This window comes from Aotus nancymaae, unplaced genomic scaffold (genome assembly GCF_030222135.1).
Source record: "Aotus nancymaae isolate 86718 unplaced genomic scaffold, 86718_ANA_hifiasm-v0.15.2.pri h1tg000089l, whole genome shotgun sequence".
NCBI classification, from domain to species: domain Eukaryota; kingdom Metazoa; phylum Chordata; class Mammalia; order Primates; family Aotidae; genus Aotus; species Aotus nancymaae.
The window spans coordinates 18482609-18504483 of NW_026988504.1; the positions used below are offsets into that span (position 1 = coordinate 18482609).

A 21875-nucleotide genomic window follows, 5' to 3' on the forward strand; every position below is an offset into this window, starting at 1 on the left:
TGACAGAATGAGACTCCATTTTGAAGAAGAAGGAGAGAAGGAGAAGGAGGATGAGGGGAAGGAAGAAGAAAGAGAAGGAGAAGAAGAGAAAGAGGAGGAAGAGGAGGAGGAAGAAGAGCCAGCAGAAATAACTAAAGGAATAGCACCATGCTACTGCACTCGAGAAAGAACGTTTATCTTTCTATCTTTCTTTCTTTTTTCTTTTTTTTTTTTTTTTGAGATGGAGTTCTGCTCTGGCACCAGGCTGGAGTGCGGTGGCACAATCTTGGTTCACTGCAAACTCTGCCTCATAGGTTCAAGGGATTCTCCCATTTCACCCTTCGGAGTAGCTGGGATTACAGGCATGGGCCACCATGCACAGCCAATTTTTGTATTTTTAGTAGAGATGGAGTTTTGCCTGTTGACCAGTCTGGTCTTGAACTCCTGACCTCAAATGATCCACCCACCTCAGGCTCCCAAAATGCTGGGATTACAGGTGTTAACCACCATGCCTGGCCTGGAGAAAGGACTTTGAATGATGCATTGTGGGAAGAGCAAGCTTGTGGAGATCTGCTGCCCTGGCTGTGGTAGCTCATGCAAGTCAGTCTCTCTGAGCCTCAGTCTCTTGATCTGTGAAATGGGATGATCATAATAGCTCCTTCACAAGACAAGGGACAGGTCAGATGTGAGAATGCACAGGCAGGCCCTTTGCAACTGGATAAGCTCTACACAGAGCTGGAAAGGAGGATGGGCTTCCATGGCTGCATAGGGCATATTTCAGTGTGATGTGTTCTGAGTCCCAAAGCTGGGGAGGAGACTCAAACCTTCAAGAGCTCTTCCAACTTTCAGATTCTCTGATGGATTCAGGGCAATGGGAGGAAGTGCTTGCGGTTTATGTCTGTTGCCGGGATTTCTGTTTCTTGGTTTTTATCTCTGCTTGAGTCTGGATTCTTCATCCCCGCAGAACTGTGGGAGCCCCAAGGCGCAGGGAAAGTGGAGGGCAAAGTATGTGCTTGATTCCCTCTAGTGGTCAGTGTTAGCACTGCATCCAGCTCCCTCAGGCGGGCCCAGGAGGACTCAGCCAAAGTGGAATTCAGGACTGAATCTTGCCCAGAACCCCCAAAATCTATTGGCTGTGGTTGGCCCCTTTTCCCAGCACACACTCTCTCTCTGGTGGGAGGACAGGAACCATGCGGGGAGGAGGAAAGGGATAGGATAGAGAGTGGGATGGGGTCCGTGTGGGTCTCAAGGACTGGCTATCCTGACATCCTTTCCTGCCTTCAGGTTGGCCACCAGGGCATGCTGCCAGAGGGCACCCACCTGCCCCTAAAAGAGAGGACAGGATGGGTGGTGCCTCTGGCTGACACTCTGTGTACAACCCTCACAGCGCTGGTGACGGTGGAAAGGGAAAAATGACAAGCCAGGGGGCATGATACCAGCATGTGTGGGAGAAGCTTCTAAATTATCCACTACACAGGCATGTCCGTGACCCTCCCTTGCCCATACATACATAGAAACAGGTAGGGACCAGCAGGGTGAGAGAAGGGGACAGGGTATAAAAGGGCACACAAGAGACCAGCTCCAGGATCCCAAGGCCCAACTCCCCAAACCACGGAGAGTCCTGTGGACCGCTCACCTAGCTGCAATGGCTGTAGGTAAGTGCCCCTAAAATCACTTTCTGCATTATATGTCCTGAGGGGAGAGGTGGCGCCCTGTAGATGGGACGGGGAACACTAACCCTCAGGTTTCGGGCTTCTGAATGTGGGTATCGCCATCTAAGCCCAGATATTTGGACCAGAATGTTCCTGGTCCCTGGAGGGAGAGACAGAAAAGAAACAGCCCCTGAGCAAGAGCACTGCCCTCTTGCTCTCCGACTCCCTCCCACGCCCTCTGGTTTCTCCCTAGTCTCCCAGGCATCCCTGCTCCTGACTTTCACCCTGCTCTGCCTGCCCTGGCTTCGAGAGGCTGGTGCCTTCCCAGCATTTCCCTTATCCTCGCTTTATGACTATGCTATGATCCGCGCCTCTCGCCTGAACCAGCTGGCCTTTGACATCTACCAGAAGTTTGTAAGCTCTTGACAAATGGATGCATGTCAAGGTTGGCAGGAAGGGGTGACTTTGCCTTGCTGGGAAGTAATGGGAGGAGACGAAGGAGCTCAGGATTGTTTTCTGAATCGAAGATGCAGGCAGATGAGCATACACTGAGTGAGGTCCCGGAAAAGGAACAATGGGAGCTGGTCACCAGCATAGGTATTGATGGGCGGTCCTTCTCCTAGGAAGAAGCTCGTACCCTGAAGGAACAGAGCGATTTCTTCCGACAGAACGCCAGGACCCCCTTTTGTTTCTCAGTGTCTATCCCAACACCCACTAACAGAAATGAAACTCTGGAGAAATCTGTGAGTGCCCACCCACTCCCCAGGCAGGGATGGGGAGGCCTGTGGTCAGAGCCCCCGGGCAGCACACCCACTGCTGGTCCTTCCCCTGCAGAACCTAGAGCTGCTCCGCATCTCCCTGCTGCTCGTCCAGATGTGGCTCAAGCCCGTGCAGTACCTCAGCAGTGTCTCTGCCAACAGCCAACTGCCTAGTGTCTCAAACAGCTTCATCTATGAGTACCTGAAGGACCTAGAGGAAGTCATCCAAACTCTGATTGCGGTGAGGGTGGCACCAGGGGTCCCCAATCCTGGGGCCCCACTGGCTTCCAGAGCTGGGGGAAAGAAACACTGCTGCTCTCTTTTTAGCAGTCAGGCCCTGACCCAGGAGAACTCAGCTTATTCTTCATTTCCACTCGTGAATCCTCCAGGCCTTTCTCTATACCCTGGAGCCTTGGAGGGGAGGGAGGGAAAAGAATGACTGAGAGAGGGAGGGAACAGTGTCCAAGCGCTTGGCCTCTCCTTCTCTTCCTTCACTTTGCAGAGGCTGGAAGATGGCAGCCCCCAGACTGAGGAGATCGGGCAGACCTACAGCAACTTTGACATCAACTTGGAAAACGGTGACACACTGCTCAAGAACTACGGGCTGCTCTATTGCTTCCGGAGAGACATGAACAAGGTTGCAACATTCCTGCGCGTTGTGAAGTGCCGCTCAGTGGAGGGCAGCTGTGGCTTCTAGCTGCCGGGTGGCATCCCTGAGACCCCTCCCCAGTGCCTCTCCTGGCCCCGAAAAGTGGCACTCCAGTGTCCACCAGCCCTATCCTAATAAAATTACGTTGCATCATTTTGTCTGATTAGGTGTCCTTCTCTAATATTATGGGGTGGGGGTGGGGGTATGGAGCAAGGGGTAGGTTGGGAAGACAACCTGCAGGGCCTGTGGGGTCTATTGGGAACCAGGCCCCTGAAACATAAAGGGCTTGCCCCTTCCTGGGCCAGAAGGAAGCTGGCACATGACTGCTGTCTATTACTTCCTGAGGCCACTCCACCAGGTCAGTGCTCCCAGCTCGCTGGTCACAGCTCATCAGTCATCCCAGTGATGACTTGAAAGCATTTTTTCCTCTCCAACCATCACCAGAAACACCAAACCTAGCCCACCAGGAGTGAGAAGAAATGGAAACAAGACAGGCTATTAACGGCAGAGGCAAAACGTCCCCAAAAAGTGAGAAAACAATGTCACAGAACAACGTGTGTACAGAAGACTTTTAAGATGAATATTCCTTAAGCCCAATGACCCTTGGGAAATGAGAACAATGCAAAAATGAGTTTAAAACATAGAGAACCAGAGCTTTTAGGATCTAAATTAGGGCAAGGGAAGTGGAAGACACATTTTCATTAGGGTTGCAAATGAAGTGCCGACAGGTGCCAGATAGATAACAACGTAAACAATGAGGACTGGATGGGAAGGGATAAATCCCAGCTGATACTCGCTTCCCTTAGGAAGATGCAATGGAGAGGGGTGGGAACCAGCACCACCTGCAGAACTCACAGTCCACATCTAAGTCCCCTGCACTGGCTAAAAGGCCCTGTCATGGGGGCTCCATGTCCCAGTTGACACTGGAGGAAGGATGGTGGGGGACGCAGAAAGCTACGTGGAGCTCAGGGACCCTCCTCCATTCCCACCTGGCTCCTCCTCTTTGGTGGTGCTGGAAGGAGCAGGGGTAAGTGGTGTCTCCGCCCTCCCAGTGACCCCATGTTTCTCAGAGCTGGTATCGTTGATGACATCCCTGTCGGATCCTCCCACAGGCGTGCCTGGAGAACAGCCCACAGCCCAGTGCCCTCCCAGCAGATGATGAGCCTGGGGTGCTGGTCGGGTTATGCTTCAGGAATGACGGCAGAAAATGAGCTCTGTCTTCTGCTCTGAAAAGGGGGAGGTGGCAGGGCCCAGCATTCACATCCTCGACCACAGGGGTGTGGGTTTTCAATGTTGGTTGGCGACACCACTGCCAACCACTTCTAGAAGCGTTTGCTTGTTTGCTTGCTTGTGTTTCTACAGCGTCGAGTGCTCAATGCCCTTAAACTCAGGGGTGGAAGATTTCAGGGCAGGAGAGGGTGTTCTTTCCTGCTCTCATCTCTAGGGGGCATCTGATGCTTGTGACCTTCAGATTATACTGAAATAGCCTCAGCCCTGGGCACCAGGAGACAGGAGGCTCAGTCCTGGCCTTCTCTGCCTTCACCTTGTCCTGCCGTGAGGTTTCTAAAAGGCACCCTATGCCACTGGGCCATTCTCATCTGGGAATTGAGGGAGAACAATCTGCCCCTTATGGAAGGACAAAATGAGGCAAAGGGCCGCTTGTGTTGGGGGCAGAATCCCTGAACTCACAGAAATTTAGAAGCTGAAATAACTGTATTGGGAGTGGTGACTCACACCTGTAATCTCAGTACTTAGGAGGCCAAGGCATGTGGATCACCTGAAGTCAGGAGTTTGAGACCAGCCTGGCCAACACGGTGAAACCCCGTCTCTACTAAAAAAGTACAAAAACTAGCCCCGCATAGTGGTTGGTGCCCGTAATCCCAGCTACTCAGGAGGCTGAGGTGGGAGAATCACTTGAACCCAGGAGGCAGAGGTTGCAGTGAGCCAAGATCATGCCACTGCACTCCAGTGTGACAGGATGAGACTCCATCTGGAAAAAAAAAAAAAAAGAAGCCAGAATAACTAAGTAACTAGTAGCACCACACTACCTGCTCTGTCTTCTTCTTTTTTTTTTTCTTTAAGCTGGAGTTCTGCTATGTCACCAAGGCCTGAGTGTAGAGGTGGGATCTTGGCTCACTGCAACCTCTGCCTCCTGTGTTCAAGGGATTCTCCCACCTCACCCACCCCCCTGCCCCCAAGAAGTAACTGGAATTATAGGCATGTGCCACCATGCATAGCTAATTTTGCTGTTTTTAATAGAGATGGAGTTTTGCCATGTTGACCAGGCAGTTCTTGAATCACTGATCTCAAATGATTCACCCACCTCAGCCTCCCAAAGTGCTGGGATTACAGGTGTTAACCACCATGCCCGGCCTGGAGAAAGGGCTTTGAATGACACAATGTGGGAAGAACAAGGTTGTGGAGAGCTGCTGCCCTGGCTGAGGTAGCTCATGCAAGTCAGTCTCTCTGAGCCTCAGTCTCATGATCTGTGAAATGGGATGATCATAATAGGTCCTTCACAAGACAAGTGGCAGGTCAGATGTGAGAATGCACAGGCAGGCCCTTTGCAACTGGATAAGCTTCATACAGATCTGGAAAGGAGGAGGAGAAAAAGGAGGAGGGGCTTCCATGGCTGCATAGGGCATATTTCAGCAGGATGCGTTCTGAGTTCCAAAGCTGGGGAGGAGACTCAAACCTTCAAGAGCTCTTCCAACTTTGAGATTCTCTGATGGTTTCAGGGCTATGGGAGGAAGCGCTTGTGGTTCATGTCTGTTGCCGGGATTTCTGTTTCTTGGTTTTTATCTCTGCTGCAGGTCCAAGGAGCTGGGGTAATAGCCTGAGTCTGTTTGTCCCAGGGACCTGGAGGAGCCCCAAAGCTCAGGGAGAGGGGAGGGCCAAGAATGGGGTTGGTTCCCTCTAGTGGTCAGTGTTAGCACTGCATCCAGCTCCCTCAGGCGGGCCCAGGACTCTGCAATTCAGGACTGAATCATGCCCTAAACCCCCAGAATCTATTGGCTGTGGTTGGCCCCTTTTCCCAGCACACACTCTCTCTCTGGTGGGAGGACGGAAACCATGCGGGGAGGAGGAAAGGGATAGGATAGAGAGTGGGATGGGGTCCGTGTGGGTCTCAAGGACTGGCTATCCTGACATCCTTTCCTGCCTTCAGGTTGGCCACCATGGCATGCTGCCAGAGGGCACCCACCTGCCCCTTAAAGAGGCCAGGATGGGTGGTGCCTCTGGCTGACACTCTGTGCACAACCCTCACAGCGCTGGTGACGGTGGGAAGGGAAAGATGACAAGCCAGGGGGCATGATACCAGCATGTGTGGGAGAAGCTTCTAAATTATCCATTAGCACAGGCACGTCAGTGGCCCCCCTTGCATGAACGTGCATAGAAACAGGTGGGGGCCAGCAGGCAGAGAGAAGGGGCGAGGGTATAAAAGGGCCCACAAGAGCCCAGCTCCAGGATCCCAAGGCCAAACTCCCCAAACCACGGAGAGTCCTGTGGACAGCTCAGCTAGCTGCAATGACTGCAAGTAAGCGCCCCTAAAACCCCTATGAGCAGGATGTGTCTGGACAGCAGAGGCGGCGCCCTGTAGATGGGACGGGGGCTCTAACCCTCAGGCTTGGGGCTTCTGGATGTGAGCATCACCATCTAAGCCCAGATATTCGGCCAATCTCAGAATGTTCCTGGTCCCTGAAGGGAGACCAAAAAAAATCTGCCCTTGAGCAAGAGCGCTGGCCACTTGCTCTCTGGCTCCCTCCCTTCCCCTACGGCATCTCCCCAGGCTCCCGGATGTCCCTGCTCCTGGCTCTTGCCCTGCTCTGCCTGCCCTGGCTTCAAGAGACTGGTGCCATTCCAAGAATTCCCTTATCCAGGCTTTTTGATGACGCTATGCTCCTTGCCCATCAGCTGCATCAGCTGGCCTTTGACACCTACCAGGAGTTTGTAAGTTCTTGGGGAATAGGTGCCCATCAGGGTGGCAGGAAGGGGTGACTTTCCCCTGCTAGGAAGTAATGGGGAGAGATGAAGGAGCTCATGGTTGTTTTCTGAAGTGAAAATGCAGGCAGATGAGCACATGCTGAATGAGGTCCCAGAAAAGTAAGAATGGGAGCTGGTCACCAGCATAGACCTTGATGTGTGATCTTTCTGCTAGGAAGGAAATTATATCCCGAAGGAACAGAAGTATTTCTTCCTGCGTAACCCCAATACCTTCCTCTGCTTCTCAGAGTCTATCCCGACACCTGCCAACAAGGAGGAAGTGCTGACAAAATCCGTGAGTGGTCGCCCTCTCCCCAGGCAGGGATGGGGGAGGCCTGTGGTCAGAGCCCCCGGGCAGCACACCCACTGCCAGTCCTTCCCCTGCAGAACCTAGAGCTGCTCCACATCTCCCTGCTGCTCATCCAGTCCTGGCTCGAGCCCGTGCAGCTCCTCGGCAGTGTCTTTGCCAACAGCCGACTGCATAACATCTTGCACACCGATGTCTATGAGTACCTGAAGGACCTAGAGGAAGGCATCCAAACTCTGATGGGGGTGAGGATGGCGCCAGCTGTCTCCAATCCTGGGGCCCCACTGGCTTCCAGAGCTGGGGGAAAGAAACACTGCTGCTCTCTTTTTAGCAGTCAGGCCCTGACCCAGGAGAACTCAGCTTATTCTTCATTTCCACTCGTGAATCCACCAGCCCTTTCTCTTCACCTTAGAGGGAGGGAGGAGAAAGAATGAATGAGAGAGGGAGGGAACAGTGTCCAAGCACTTGGCCTCTCCTTCTCTTCCTTCACTTTGCAGAGGCTGGAGGATGGCAGCCCCCAAACTGGGGAGCTCTTCGGGCAGACCTACAGCAAGTTTGACAGAAACTCGCACAACGATGACGCACTGCTCAAGAACTACTGGCTGCTCTTCTGCTTCCGGAAGGACATGGACAAGGTCGAGACGTTCCTGCGCATTGTGCAGTGCCACTCTGTGCCGGGCAGCTGTGGCTTCTAGCTGCCGGGTGGCATTCCTGTGGCCCTTCCTGAGTGCCTCTCCTGGGCCTGGAAGGTGGCACTCCAGTGCCCACCAGCTCTGTCCTAATAAAACTAAGTCGCATTATTTTGTCTGACTAGGTGTCCTCTAATATTATGGGGTGGAGGGTGGCGGTATGGAGCAAGGGGCAGGTTGGGAAGACAACCCACAGAGCCAGAGGGGTTTGTTGGGAACCAGGCTCCTGAAACATAATGGACTTGGCTCTTCCTGGGCCAGAAGGAAGCCGGCACAGCACTGCTGTCTATTACTCACTGAGGCCACTCCACCAGGTCAGTGCTCCCAGCTTGCTGGTCACAGCTCACTGGTCAACCCAGAGATGATTTGAAGGCATTTCTTCCTCCACGACCGTCACCAGAAACACCAAACCTACCCCCTAGAAGTGGGAATAAATGAAAACAAGACCAGCTATTAAGTGCAAAGGCAAAACTTCCCCAACAGGTGAGAAAACAATGTCATGGAATTACTTGTGTGCAGAAGAATTTTAAGATGAATATTCCTTAAGCCCAATGACCCTTGGGAAATGAGAACAATGCAGAAATAAATTTGAGATGTACAGAACCAGACCATTTGGCATTTGAATTAGGGCAAGGGAAGTGGAAGACACATTTTCATTGGGATTGCAAATGAAGTGCCGACAGGTGCCAGATAGATAACAACGTAAGCAATGAGGACTGGATGGGAAGGGATAAATCCCAGCTGATACTCGCTTCCCTTAGGAAGATGCAATGGAGAGGGGTGGGAACCAGCACCACCTGCAGAACTCACAGTCCACATCTAAGTCCCCTGCACTGGCTAAAAGGCCCTGTCATGGGGGCTCCATGTCCCAGTTGACACTGGAGGAAGGATGGTGGGGGACGCAGAAAGCTACGTGGAGCTCAGGGACCCTCCTCCATTCCCACCTGGCTCCTCCTCTTTGGTGGTGCTGGAAGGAGCAGGGGTAAGTGGTGTCTCCACCCTCCCAGGGATCCCATGTTTCTCAGAGCTGGTATCGTTGATGACATTTCCCTGGAATCTTCCCATAGCCCTCCTGGAGAACAGCCCACAGCCCAGTGCCCTCCCAGCAGATGAGAAGTCTGGGGTGCTAGTTGGGTAATGCTTCAGGAGTGGTGGCAGATGAGCTCTGTCTTCTGCTCTGAAAAGGGGGAGGTGGCAGGGCCCAGCATTCACATCCTCGACCACAGGGTTGTGGGTTTTCAATGTTGATTGGCAACACCACTGCCAACCACTTCTGGAAGCGTTTGCTTGTTTGCTTGCTTGTGTTTCTACAGCATCGAGTGCTCGAGGCCCTTAAACTCAGGGGTGGAAGATTTCAGGGCAGGAGTGGGTGTTCATTCCTGCTCTCATCTTTGGGGGGCATCTGTTGCTTGTGACCTCCAGATGATATTGCAACAGCCCCAACCCTGGGCACCAGGAGACAGTAGGCTCAGTCCTGGCCTTCTCTGCCTTCGCCTTGTCCTGCTGTGAGGTTTCTCTAAAAGGCACCCCGTGCCACCGGGCCATTCTCACCTGGGAATTGAGGGAGAATATCTGCCCCTTGTGGAAGGACAAAATGAGGCAAAGGACCGCTTGCGTTGGGGGCAGGATCCCTAAACTCAGAGAAATTTAGAAGCTGATATAACTGGGTTGGGAGCAGTGACTCATCCCTGTAATCTCAGTAATTTGGGAGGCCAAGGCAGGCAGATCACCTGAAGTCAGGAGGAGTTTCAGACCAGCCTGGCCAACGTGGTGAAGCCTCGTCTCTACTTAAAAAGTACAAAAATTAGCCCGGCATAGTGGTGGATGCCTGTAATCCCAGCTACTCAGGAGGCTGAAGCGGGAGAATCACTTGAACCCAGGAGGCAGAGGTTGCAGTGAGCCAGGATCATGCCATTGCACTCCAGCCTGGGTGACAGAATGAGACTCCGTCTGAAAAAAAAAAAAAAGCAGCAGCAGCAGCAGCAGGTAGAATAACTATATAACTGAGTAGCACCACACTACCTGTTCTGGAGAAAGGACTTTTTTTTTTTTTTTTTTTTTTTTTTTTTGAGTGGGCCTTCTGCTATATCACCAAGGCTGGAGTGCAGAGGTGTGATCTTGGCTTTCATCAACCTCTGCCTCCTGGGTTCAAGGGATTCTCCCACCTCACCTTCCCTAGTAGCTGGGATTACAGGCATCCCTCACCAAGCACAGCTAATTTTGGTATTTTTAATAGAGATGGAGTTTTGCCATGTTGACCAGTCTGGTCTTGAACTCCTGACCTAAAGTGATCCACTCACCTCAGCCTCCCAAAATGCTGGAATTATATGTGTTAACCACCATGCCCGGCCTGGAGAAAGGACTTTGAATGACACAATGTGGGAAGAGCAAGCTTGTGGAGTTCTGCTGCCCTGGCTGAGGTAGCTCATGCAAGTCAGTCTCTCTGAGCCTCAGTCTCTTGATCTGTGAAATGGGATGATCATAATAGCTCCTTCACAAGACAAGTGACAGGTCAGATGTGAGAATGCACAGGGAGGCCCTTTGCAACTGGATAAGCTCCATACAGAGCTGGAAAGGAGGAGGAGAAAAAGGAGGACGGGCTTCCATGGCTGCATAGGGCATCTTTCAGCAGGATGCGTTCTGAGTTCCAAAGCTGGGGAGGAGACTCAAACCTTCAAGAGCTCTTCCAACTTTGAGATTCTCTGATGGTTTCAGGGCTATAGGAGGAAACGCTTGTGGTTCATGTCTGTTGCCAGGATTTCTGTTTCTTGGTTTTTACCTCTGCTGCAGGTCCAAGGAGCTGGAGTAATAGCCTGAGTCTGGTTTCTTCGTCCCCACAGACCTGGGGGAGCCCCAAGGCTCAGGAAGAGTGGAAGGCCAAGAATGGGGTTGGTTCCCTCTAGTGGTCAGTGTTAGCACTGCATCCAGCTCCCTCAGGCGGGCCCAGGAGGACTCAGCCAAAGTGGAATTCAGGACTGAATCTTGCCCAGAACCCCCAGAATCCATTGGCTGTCGTTGGCCCCTTTTCCCAACACACACTCTCTCTCTCTGGTGGGAGGACAGGAACCATGCGGGGAGGAGGAAAGGGATAGGATAGAGAGTGGGATGGGGTCCGTGTGGGTCTCAAGGACTGGCTATCCTGACATCCTTTCCTGCCTTCAGGTTTGCCACCATGGCATGCTGCCAGAGGGCACCCACCTGCCCCTTAAAGAGGCCAGGATGGGTGGTGCCTCTGGCTGACACTCTGTGCACAACCCTCACAGCGCTGGTGACGGTGGGAAGGGAAAGATGACAAGCCAGGGGGCATGATACCAGCATGTGTGGGAGAAGCTTCTAAATTATCCATTAGCACAGGCACGTCAGTGGCCCCCCTTGCATGAACGTGCATAGAAACAGGTGGGGGCCAGCAGGCAGAGAGAAGGGGCGAGGGTATAAAAGGGCCCACAAGAGCCCAGCTCCAGGATCCCAAGGCCAAACTCCCCAAACCACGGAGAGTCCTGTGGACAGCTCAGCTAGCTGCAATGACTGCAAGTAAGCGCCCCTAAAACCCCTATGAGCAGGATGTGTCTGGACAGCAGAGGCGGCGCCCTGTAGATGGGACGGGGGCTCTAACCCTCAGGCTTGGGGCTTCTGGATGTGAGCATCACCATCTAAGCCCAGATATTCGGCCAATCTCAGAATATTCCTGGTCCCTGAGGGAGACCTTTGCAGAGGCTGGAAGATGGCAGCCCCCAGACTGGGGAGATCTTCAGGCAGACCTACAGGAAGTTTGACATCAACTCGCAGAACAATGACGCACTGCTCAAGAACTACGGGCTGCTCTACTGCTTCCGGAAGGACACGGATAAGGTCCAGACATTCCTGTGCATTGTGCAGTGCCGCTCTGTGGAGGGCAGTTGTGGCTTCTAGCTACCGGGTGGCATACCTGTGACCCCTCCCTATTGCCTCTCCTGGCCCCGGAAGGTCGCACTCCAGTGTCCACCAGCCCTGCCTAATAATATTAAGTTGCATCATTTTGTCTGACTAAGTGTCCTTCTCTAATATTATGGGGTGGGGGTGGGGGTATGGAGCAAGGGGCAGGTTGGGAAGACAACCTGCAGGACCTGTGGGGTCTATCGGGAACCAGGCCCCTGAAACCTAAAGGACTTGCCTCTTCCTGGGCCAGAAGGAAGCAGGCACAGCACTGCTGTCTATTACTTCCTGAGGCCACTCCACCAGGTCAGCGCTCCCAGCTCGCTGGTCACAGCTCACTGAACATCCCAGTGATTATTTGAAGGCACTTCTTCCTCCCCAACCATCACCAGCAACACCAAACCTAGCCCCCCAGGAGTGGGAATAAATGAAAACAAGACAGGCTATTAAGTGCAGAAGCAAAAGTTCCCCAAAAAGTGAGAAAACAATGTCTTGGAATTACTTGTGTGCAGAAGAATTTTAAGATAAATATTCCTTAAGCCCAACTACCCTTGGGAAATGAGAGCAATGCAAAAATGAATTTGAGATGTACAGAACCAGAGCATTTGGGGTCTGAATTAGGGCAAGAAAGTGGATGAGATATTTTATTTGGATTTCTAAACGCAGTGCCAGCAGGTGCCACAACCCCCAGACCTCCCTCTCCTTCTCACAGTCTATCCCGACACCTGCCAGCAAAAAGGAAACTCAGATAACAATGGAGACAATGGGGACTGGATGGGAAGGGATAAATCCCAGCTGATACTCGCTTCCCTTAGGGGGATGCAACACAGAGGGCTGGGAACCAGCACCACCTGCAGAACTCACAGTCCACATCTACGTCCCCTGCACTGGCTAAAAGGCCCTGTCATGGGGGCTCCATGTCCCAGGTGACACTGGAGGAAGGATGGTAGGAGACACAGAAAGCTACGTGGAGCTCAGGGACCCTCCTCCATTCCCACCTGGCTCCTCCTCTTTGGTGGTGCTGGAAGGAGCAGGGGTAAGTGGTGTCTCCAGCCTCCCAGTGACCCCATGTTTCTCAGAGCTGGTATCGTTGATGACATCCCTGTCGGGTCCTCCCACAGGCGTGCCTGGAGAACAGCCCACAGCACAGTGCCCTCCCAGCAGATGATGAGTCTGGGGTGCTGGTCGGGTTATGCTTCAGGAATGACGGCAGAAAATGAGCTCTGTCTTCTACTCTGAAAAGGAGGAGGTGGCAGATTCCAGAATTCACATCCTAGACCACAGGGTTGTGGGTTTTCAATATTGGTTGGCAACACCACTGCCAACCACTTCTGGAAGTGTTTGCTTGTTTGCTTGCTTGTGTTTCTACAGCATCGAGTGCTCGATGCCCTTAAACTCAGGGGTGGAAGATTTCAGGCAGAAGAGGGTGTTCTTTCCTGTTCTCATCTCTGGGGGCATCTGATGCTTGTGACCTTCAGGTGATATTGAAATAACCCCAACCCTGGGCACCAGGAGACAGTAGGCTCAGTCCTGGCCTTCTCTGCCTTCACCTTGTCCTGCTGTGAGGTTTCCACAAGGCACCCCGTGCCACTGGACCATTCTCACCTGGGAATTGAGGGAGAACAATCTGCCCCTTATAGAAGGACAAAATGAGGCAAACGGCTGCTCGTGTTGGGGGCAGGATCCCTGAACTCAGAGAAATTTAGAAGCTGAAATAACTGGGTTGGATCTCAGTACCTTGGGAGGCCAAGGCGGGCAGATCACCTGAAGTCAGGAGTTCAAGACCAGACTGGTCAACATGGTGAAACCCCATCTTTACTAAAAAAGTACAAAAATTCACCTGGCATAGTGGGGGGCACTTGTAATCCCAGCTACTCAGGAGGCCGAGGTGGGAGAATGCCTTGAACCCAGGAGGCAGAGGTTGCAGTGAGTCAAAATCATGCCACTGCACTCTAGCCTGGGTGACAGAATGAGACTCCATTTTGAAGAAGAAGGAGAGAAGGAGAAGGAGGATGAGGGGAAGGAAGAAGAAAGAGAAGGAGAAGAAGAGAAAGAGGAGGAAGAGGAGGAGGAAGAAGAGCCAGCAGAAATAACTAAAGGAATAGCACCATGCTACTGCACTCGAGAAAGAACGTTTATCTTTCTATCTTTCTTTCTTTTTTCTTTTTTCTTTTTTTTTTTGAGATGGAGTTCTGCTCTGGCACCAGGCTGGAGTGCGGTGGCACAATCTTGGTTCACTGCAAACTCTGCCTCATAGGTTCAAGGGATTCTCCCATTTCACCCTTCGGAGTAGCTGGGATTACAGGCATGGGCCACCATGCACAGCCAATTTTTGTATTTTTAGTAGAGATGGAGTTTTGCCTGTTGACCAGTCTGGTCTTGAACTCCTGACCTCAAATGATCCACCCACCTCAGGCTCCCAAAATGCTGGGATTACAGGTGTTAACCACCATGCCTGGCCTGGAGAAAGGACTTTGAATGATGCATTGTGGGAAGAGCAAGCTTGTGGAGATCTGCTGCCCTGGCTGTGGTAGCTCATGCAAGTCAGTCTCTCTGAGCCTCAGTCTCTTGATCTGTGAAATGGGATGATCATAATAGCTCCGTCACAAGACAAGTGACAGGTCAGATGTGAGAATCACAGGCAGGCCCTTTGCAACTGGATAAGCTCTACACAGAGCTGGAAAGGAGGATGGACTTCCATGGCTGCATAGGGCATATTTCAGTGTGATGTGTTCTGAGTCCCAAAGCTGGGGAGGAGACTCAAACCTTCAAGAGCTCTTCCAACTTTCAGATTCTCTGATGGATTCAGGGCAATGGGAGGAAGTGCTTGCGGTTTATGTCTGTTGCCGGGATTTCTGTTTCTTGGTTTTTATCTCTGCTTGAGTCTGGATTCTTCATCCCCGCAGAACTGTGGGAGCCCCAAGGCGCAGGGAAAGTGGAGGGCAAAGTAGGTGCTTAATTCCCTCTAGTGGTCAGTGTTAGCACTGCATCCAGCTCCCTCAGGCGGGCCCAGGAGGACTCAGCCAAAGTGGAATTCAGGACTGAATCTTGCCCAGAACCCCCAAAATCTATTGGCTGTGGTTGGCCCCTTTTCCCAGCACACACTCTCTCTCTGGTGGGAGGACAGGAACCATGCGGGGAGGAGGAAAGGGATAGGATAGAGAGTGGGATGGGGTCCGTGTGGGTCTCAAGGACTGGCTATCCTGACATCCTTTCCTGCCTTCAGGTTGGCCACCATGGCATGCTGCCAGAGGGCACCCACCTGCCCCTAAAAGAGAGGACCGGATGGGTGGTGCCTCTGGCTGACACTCTGTGTACAACCCTCACAGCGCTGGTGACGGTGGAAAGGGAAAAATGACAAGCCAGGGGGCATGATACCAGCATGTGTGGGAGAAGCTTCTAAATTATCCACTACACAGGCATGTCCGTGACCCTCCCTTGCCCATACATACATAGAAACAGGTAGGGACCAGCAGGGCGAGAGAAGGGGACAGGGTATAAAAGGGCACACAAGAGACCAGCTCCAGGATCCCAAGGCCCAACTCCCCAAACCACGGAGAGTCCTGTGGACCGCTCACCTAGCTGCAATGGCTGTAGGTAAGTGCCCCTAAAATCCCTTTCTGCATTATATGTCCTGAGGGGAGAGGCGGCGCCCTGTAGATGGGACGGGGGACACTAACCCTTAGGTTTCGGTCTTCTGAATGTGGGTATCGCCATCTAAGCCCAGATATTTGGACCAGAATGTTCCTGGTCCCTGGAGGGAGAGACAGAAAAGAAACAGCCCCTGAGCAAGAGCACTGCCCTCTTGCTCTCCGGCTCCCTCCCACGCCCTCTGGTTTCTCCCTAGTCTCCCAGGCATCCCTGCTCCTGACTTTCACCCTGCTCTGCCTGCCCTGGCTTCGAGAGGCTGGTGCCTTCCCAGCATTTCCCTTATCCTCGCTTTATGACTATGCTATGATCCGCGCCTCTCGCCTGAACCGTCTGGCCTTTGACATCTACCAGAAGTTTGTAAGCTCTTGACAAATGGATGCATGTCAAGGTTGGCAGGAAGGGGTGACTTTGCCTTGCTGGGAAGTAATGGGAGGAGACGAAGGAGCTCAGGATTGTTTTCTGAATCGAAGATGCAGGCAGATGAGCATACACTGAGTGAGGTCCCGGAAAAGGAACAATGGGAGCTGGTCACCAGCATAGGTATTGATGGGCGGTCCTTCTCCTAGGAAGAAGCTCGTACCCTGAAGGAACAGAGCGATTTCTTCCGACAGAACGCCATGACCTCCCTTTGTTTCTCAGTGTCTATCCCAACACCCACTGACAGAAAGGAAACTTTGCAGAAATCTGTGAGTGCCCACCCACTCCCCAGGCAGGGATGGGGGAGGCCTGTGGTCAGAGCCCCCGGGCAGCACACCCACTGCTGGTCCTTCCCCTGCAGAACCTAGAGCTGCTCCACAACTCCCTGCTGCTCGTCCAGTTGTGGCTCAAGCCCGTGCAGTACCTCAGCACTGTCTCTGCCAACAGCCAACTGCATAGTGTCTCGAACAGCTTCATCTATGAGTACCTGAAGGACCTAGAGGAAGTCATCCAAACTCTCATTGCGGTGAGGGTGGCACCAGGGGTCCCCAATCCTGGGGCCCCACTGGCTTCCAGAGCTGGGGGAAAGAAACACTGCTGCTCTCTTTTTAGCAGTCAGGCCCTGACCCAGGAGAACTCAGCTTATTCTTCATTTCCACTCGTGAATCCTCCAGGCCTTTCTCTATACCCTGGAGCCTTGGAGGGGAGGGAGGGAAAAGAATGACTGAGAGAGGGAGGGAACAGTGTCCAAGCGCTTGGCCTCTCCTTCTCTTCCTTCACTTTGCAGAGGCTGGAAGATGGCAGCCCCCAGACTGAGAAGATCGGGCAGACCTACAGCAACTTTGACATCAACTTGGAAAACGGTGACACACTGCTCAAGAACTACGGGCTGCTCTATTGCTTCCGGAGAGACATGAGCAAGGTTGCAACATTCCTGCGCATTGTGAAGTGCCGCTCAGTGGAGGGCAGCTGTCGCTTCCCCGGGTGGCATCCCTGAGAACCCTCCCCAGTGCCTCTCCTGGCCCCGAAAAGTGGCACTCCAGTGTCCACCAGCCCTATCCTAATAAAATTACGTTGCATCATTTTGTCTGATTAGGTGTCCTTCTCTAATATTACGGGGTGGGGGTGGGGTTATGGAGCAAGGGGCAGGTTGGGAAGACAACCTGCAGGGCCTGTGGGGTCTATCGGGAACCAGGCCCCTGAAACATAAAGGACTTGCCCCTTCCTGGGCCAGAAGGAAGCTGGCACATGACTGCTGTCTATTACTTCCTGAGGCCACTCCACCAGGTCAGTGCTCCCAGCTCGCTGGTCACAGCTCATCAGTCATCCCAGTGATGACTTGAAAGCATTTTTTCCTCTCCAACCATCACCAGAAACACCAAACCTAGCCCACCAGGAGTGAGAAGAAATGAAAACAAGACAGGCTATTAACGGCAGAGGCAAAACGTCCCCAAAAAGTGAGAAAACAATGTCACAGAACAACGTGTGTACAGAAGACTTTTAAGATGAATATTCCTTAAGCCCAAAGACCCTTGGGAAATGAGAACAATGCAAAAATGAGTTTAAAACATAGAGAACCAGAGCTTTTAGGATCTAAATTAGGGCAAGGGAAGTGGAAGACACATTTTCATTGGGGTTGCAAATGAAGTGCCGACAGGTGCCAGATAGATAACAACGTAAACAATGAGGACTGGATGGGAAGGGATAAATCCCAGCTGATACTCGCTTCCCTTAGGAAGATGCAATGGAGAGGGGTGGGAACCAGCACCACCTGCAGAACTCACAGTCCACATCTAAGTCCCCTGCACTGGCTAAAAGGCCCTGTCATGGGGGCTCCATGTCCCAGTTGACATTGGAGGAAGGATGGTGGGGGACGCAGAAAGCTACGTGGAGCTCAGGGACCCTCCTCCATTCCCACCTGGCTCCTCCTCTTTGGTGGTGCTGGAAGGAGCAGGGGTAAGTGGTGTCTCCGCCCTCCCAGTGACCCCATGTTTCTCAGAGCTGGTATCGTTGATGACATCCCTGTCGGATCCTCCCACAGGCGTGCCTGGAGAACAGCCCACAGCCCAGTGCCCTCCCAGCAGATGATAAGTCTGGGGTGCTGGTCGGGTTATGCTTCAGGAATGACGGCAGAAAATGAGCTCTGTCTTCTGCTCTGAAAAGGGGGAGGTGGCAGGGCCCAGCATTCACATCCTCGACCACAGGGGTGTGGGTTTTCAATGTTGGTTGGCAACACCACTGCCAACCACTTCCGGAAGCGTTTGCTTGTTTGCTTGCTTGTGTTTCTACAGCGTCGAGTGCTCAATGCCCTTAAACTCAGGGGTGGAAGATTTCAGGGCAGGAGAGGGTGTTCTTTCCTGCTCTCATCTCTAGGGGGCATCTGATGCTTGTGACCTTCAGATTATACTGAAATAGCCTCAGCCCTGGGCACCAGGAGACAGGAGGCTCAGTCCTGGCCTTCTCTGCCTTCACCTTGTCCTGCCGTGAGGTTTCTAAAAGGCACCCTATGCCACTGGGCCATTAACACCTGGGAATTGAGGGAGAACAATCTGCCCCTTATGGAAGAACAAAATGAGGCAAGGGCCCCTTGTGTTGGGGTCAGGATCCCTGAACTCACAGAAATTTAGAAGCTGAAATAACTGTATTGGGAGCGGTGACTCACACCTGTAATCTCAGTACTTAGGAGGCCAAGGCATGTGGATCACCTGAAGTCAGGAGTTTGAGACCAGCCTGGCCAACACGGTGAAACCCCGTCTCTACTATAAAAGTACAAAAACTAGCCCCGCATAGTGGTTGGTGCCCGTAATCCCAGCTACTCAGGAGGCTGAGGTGGGAGAATCACTTGAACCCAGGAGGCAGAGGTTGCAGTGAGCCAAGATCATGCCACTGCACTCCAGTGTGACAGGATGAGACTCCATCTGGAAAAAAAAAAAAAAGAAGCCAGAATAACTAAGTAACTAGTAGCACCACACTACCTGCTCTGTCTTCTTCTTTTTTTTTCTTTAAGCTGGAGTTCTGCTATGTCACCAAGGCCTGAGTGTAGAGGTGGGATCTTGCCTCACTGCAACCTCTGCCTCCTGTGTTCAAGGGATTCTCCCACCTCACCCACCCCCCTGCCCTCAAGAAGTAACTAGAATTATAGGCATGTGCCACCATGCATAGCTAATTTTGCTGTTTTTAATAGAGATGGAGTTTTGCCATGTTGACCAGGCAGTTCTTGAATCACTGATCTCAAATGATTCACCCACCTCAGCCTCCCAAAATGCTGGGATTACAGGTGTTAACCACCATGCCCGGCCTGGAGAAAGGGCTTTGAATGACACAATGTGGGAAGAACAAGGTTGTGGAGAGCTGCTGCCCTGGCTGAGGTAGCTCATGCAAGTCAGTCTCTCTGAGCCTCAGTCTCATGATCTGTGAAATGGGATGATCATAATAGGTCCTTCACAAGACAAGTGGCAGGTCAGATGTGAGAATGTACAGGCAGGCCCTTTGCAACTGGATAAGCTCCATACAGATCTGGAAAGGAGGAGGAGAAAAAGGAGGAGGGGCTTCCATGGCTGCATAGGGCATATTTCAGCAGGATGCGTTCTGAGTTCCAAAGCTGGGGAGGAGACTCAAACTTTCAAGAGCTCTTCCAACTTTGAGATTCTCTGATGGTTTCAGGGCTATAGGAGGAAACGCTTGTGGTTCATGTCTGTTGCCAGGATTTCTGTTTCTTGGTTTTTACCTCTGCTGCAGGTCCAAGGAGCTGGGGTAATAGCCTGAGTCTGGGTTCTTCGTCCCCACAGACCTGGGGGAGCCCCAAGGCTCAGGAAGAGTGAAAGGCCAAGAATGGGGTTGGTTCCCTCTAGTGGTCAGTGTTAGCACTGCATCCAGCTCCCTCAGGCGGGCCCAGGAGGACTCAGCCAAAGTGGAATTCAGGACTGAATCTTGCCCAGAACCCCCAGAATCCATTGGCTGTCGTTGGCCCCTTTTCCCAGCACACACTCTCTCTCTGGTGGGAGGACAGGAACCATGCGGGGAGGAGGAAAGGGATAGGATAGAGAGTGGGATGGGGTCTGTGTGGGTCTCAAGGACTAGCTATCCTGACATCCTTTCCTGCCTTCAGGTTGGCCACCATGGCATGCTGCCAGAGGGCACCCACCTGCCCCTTAAAGAGGCCAGGATGGGTGGTGCCTCTGGCTGACACTCTGTGCACAACCCTCACAGCGCTGGTGACGGTGGGAAGGGAAAGATGACAAGCCAGGGGGCATGATACCAGCATGTGTGGGAGAAGCTTCTAAATTATCCATTAGCACAAGCACGTCAGTGGCCCCCCTTGCATGAACATGCATAGAAACAGGTGGGGGCCAGCAGGCAGAGAGAAGGGGCGAGGGTATAAAAGGGCCCACAAGAGACCAGCTCCAGGATCCCAAGGCCAAACTCCCCAAACCACGGAGAGTCCTGTGGACTGCTCAGCTAGCTGCAATGACTGCAAGTAAGCGCCCCTAAAACCCCTATGAGCAGGATGTGTCTGGACAGCAGAGGCGGCGCCCTGTAGATGGGACGGGGGCTCTAACCCTCAGGCTTGGGGCTTCTGGATGTGAGCATCACCATCTAAGCCCAGATATTCGGCCAATCTCAGAATATTCCTGGTCCCTGAGGGAGACCTTTGCAGAGGCTGGAAGATGGCAGCCCCCAGACTGGGGAGATCTTCAGGCAGACCTACAGGAAGTTTGACATCAACTCGCAGAACAATGACGCACTGCTCAAGAACTACGGGCTGTTCTACTGCTTCCGGAAGGACACGGACAAAGTCCAGACATTCCTGTGCATTGTGCAGTGCCGCTCTGTGGAGGGTAGTTGTGGCTTCTAGCTACCGGGTGGCATACCTGTGACCCCTCCCTATTGCCTCTCCTGGCCCCGGAAGGTCGCACTCCAGTGTCCACCAGCCCTGCCTAATAATATTAAGTTGCATCATTTTGTCTAACTAAGTGTCCTTCTCTAATATTATGGGGTGGGGGTGGGGGTATGGAGCAAGGGGCAGGTTGGGAAGACAACCTGCAGGGCCTGTGGGGTCTATCGGGAACCAGGCCCCTGAAACCTAAAGGACTTGCCTCTTCCTGGGCCAGAAGGAAGCAGGCACAGCACTGCTGTCTATTACTTCCTGAGGCCACTCCACCAGGTCAGCGCTCCCAGCTCGCTGGTCACAGCTCACTGAACATCCCAGTGATTATTTGAAGGCACTTCTTCCTCCCCAACCATCACCAGCAACACCAAACCTAGCCCCCCAGGAGTGGGAATAAATGAAAACAAGACAGGCTATTAAGTGCAGAAGCAAAAGTTCCCCAAAAAGTGAGAAAACAATGTCTTGGAATTACTTGTGTGCAGAAGAATTTTAAGATAAATATTCCTTAAGCCCAACTACCCTTGGGAAATGAGAGCAATGCAAAAATGAATTTGAGATGTACAGAACCAGAGCATTTGGGGTCTGAATTAGGGCAAGAAAGTGGATGAGATATTTTATTTAGATTTCGAAACGCAGTGCCAGCGGGTGCCACAACGCCCAGACCTCCCTCTCCTTCTCACAGTCTATCCCGACACCTGCCAGCAAAAAGGAAACTCAGATAACAATGGAGACAATGGGGACTGGATGGGAAGGGACAAATCCCAGCTGATACTCGCTTCCCTTAGGGAGATGCAACACAGAGGGGTGGGAACCAGCACCACTTGCAGAACTCACAGACCACATCTACGTCCCCTGCACTGGCTAAAAGGCCCTGTCATGGGGGCTCCATGTCCCAGGTGACAATTGGAGGAAGGATGGTAGGAGACACAGAAAGCTACGTGGAGCTCAGGGACCCTCCTCCATTCCCACCTGGCTCCTCCTCTTTGGTGGTG

General features: G+C 52.5%; 3 protein-coding genes across 4 annotated transcripts; all 3 read left to right on the top strand.

The window, feature by feature from the left end:
- Positions 1–1624: 1624 nt before the first annotated feature.
- LOC135271676 (somatotropin-like) lies at positions 1625–3086 on the top strand. The gene is made up of 5 exons (XM_064369422.1): positions 1625–1634; positions 1885–2045; positions 2255–2374; positions 2466–2630; positions 2892–3086. The coding sequence occupies exons 1-5, from the start codon at positions 1625–1627 to the stop codon at positions 3084–3086; spliced, it is 651 nt and encodes a 216-aa protein (XP_064225492.1).
- A 2694-nt stretch (positions 3087–5780) lies between these two features.
- LOC135271700 (somatotropin-like) lies at positions 5781–8068 on the top strand. 2 transcript variants are annotated; one of them, XM_064369606.1, is made up of 5 exons: positions 5781–5832; positions 6826–6986; positions 7195–7314; positions 7407–7571; positions 7824–8068. In XM_064369606.1, exons 1-5 carry the CDS (start codon positions 5781–5783, stop codon positions 8019–8021), a joined length of 696 nt encoding a protein of 231 aa, XP_064225676.1. In that variant the 3' UTR covers positions 8022–8068. The 2 variants fall into 2 exon arrangements, with proteins under 2 accessions (XP_064225676.1, XP_064225677.1); XM_064369607.1 differs by lacking the exon at positions 5781–5832 and adding an exon at positions 6564–6573.
- A 7446-nt stretch (positions 8069–15514) lies between these two features.
- Positions 15515–16992, top strand: LOC135271677 (somatotropin-like). The gene is made up of 5 exons (XM_064369423.1): positions 15515–15524; positions 15775–15935; positions 16145–16264; positions 16357–16521; positions 16783–16992. Exons 1-5 carry the CDS (start codon positions 15515–15517, stop codon positions 16990–16992), a joined length of 666 nt encoding a protein of 221 aa, XP_064225493.1.
- The last annotated feature ends 4883 nt before the right edge of the window (positions 16993–21875 follow it).

Bases quoted from the DNA above. Each gene is read 5' to 3' on its own strand.
- LOC135271700 (XM_064369606.1), top strand. From the start codon at position 5,781: ATGGGAGGAAGCGCTTGTGGTTCATGTCTGTTGCCGGGATTTCTGTTT. The intron at 7,315-7,406 runs GTGAGTGGTCGC...CTTCCCCTGCAG, and splicing joins AGGAAGTGCTGACAAAATCC to AACCTAGAGCTGCTCCACAT. The intron at 7,572-7,823 runs GTGAGGATGGCG...TTCACTTTGCAG, and splicing joins GCATCCAAACTCTGATGGGG to AGGCTGGAGGATGGCAGCCC.
- LOC135271677 (XM_064369423.1), top strand. The intron at 16,265-16,356 runs GTGAGTGCCCAC...CTTCCCCTGCAG, and splicing joins AGGAAACTTTGCAGAAATCT to AACCTAGAGCTGCTCCACAA. The intron at 16,522-16,782 runs GTGAGGGTGGCA...TTCACTTTGCAG, and splicing joins TCATCCAAACTCTCATTGCG to AGGCTGGAAGATGGCAGCCC.
- LOC135271676 (XM_064369422.1), top strand. The intron at 2,046-2,254 runs GTAAGCTCTTGA...TCCTTCTCCTAG, and splicing joins TTGACATCTACCAGAAGTTT to GAAGAAGCTCGTACCCTGAA. The intron at 2,375-2,465 runs GTGAGTGCCCAC...CTTCCCCTGCAG, and splicing joins ATGAAACTCTGGAGAAATCT to AACCTAGAGCTGCTCCGCAT.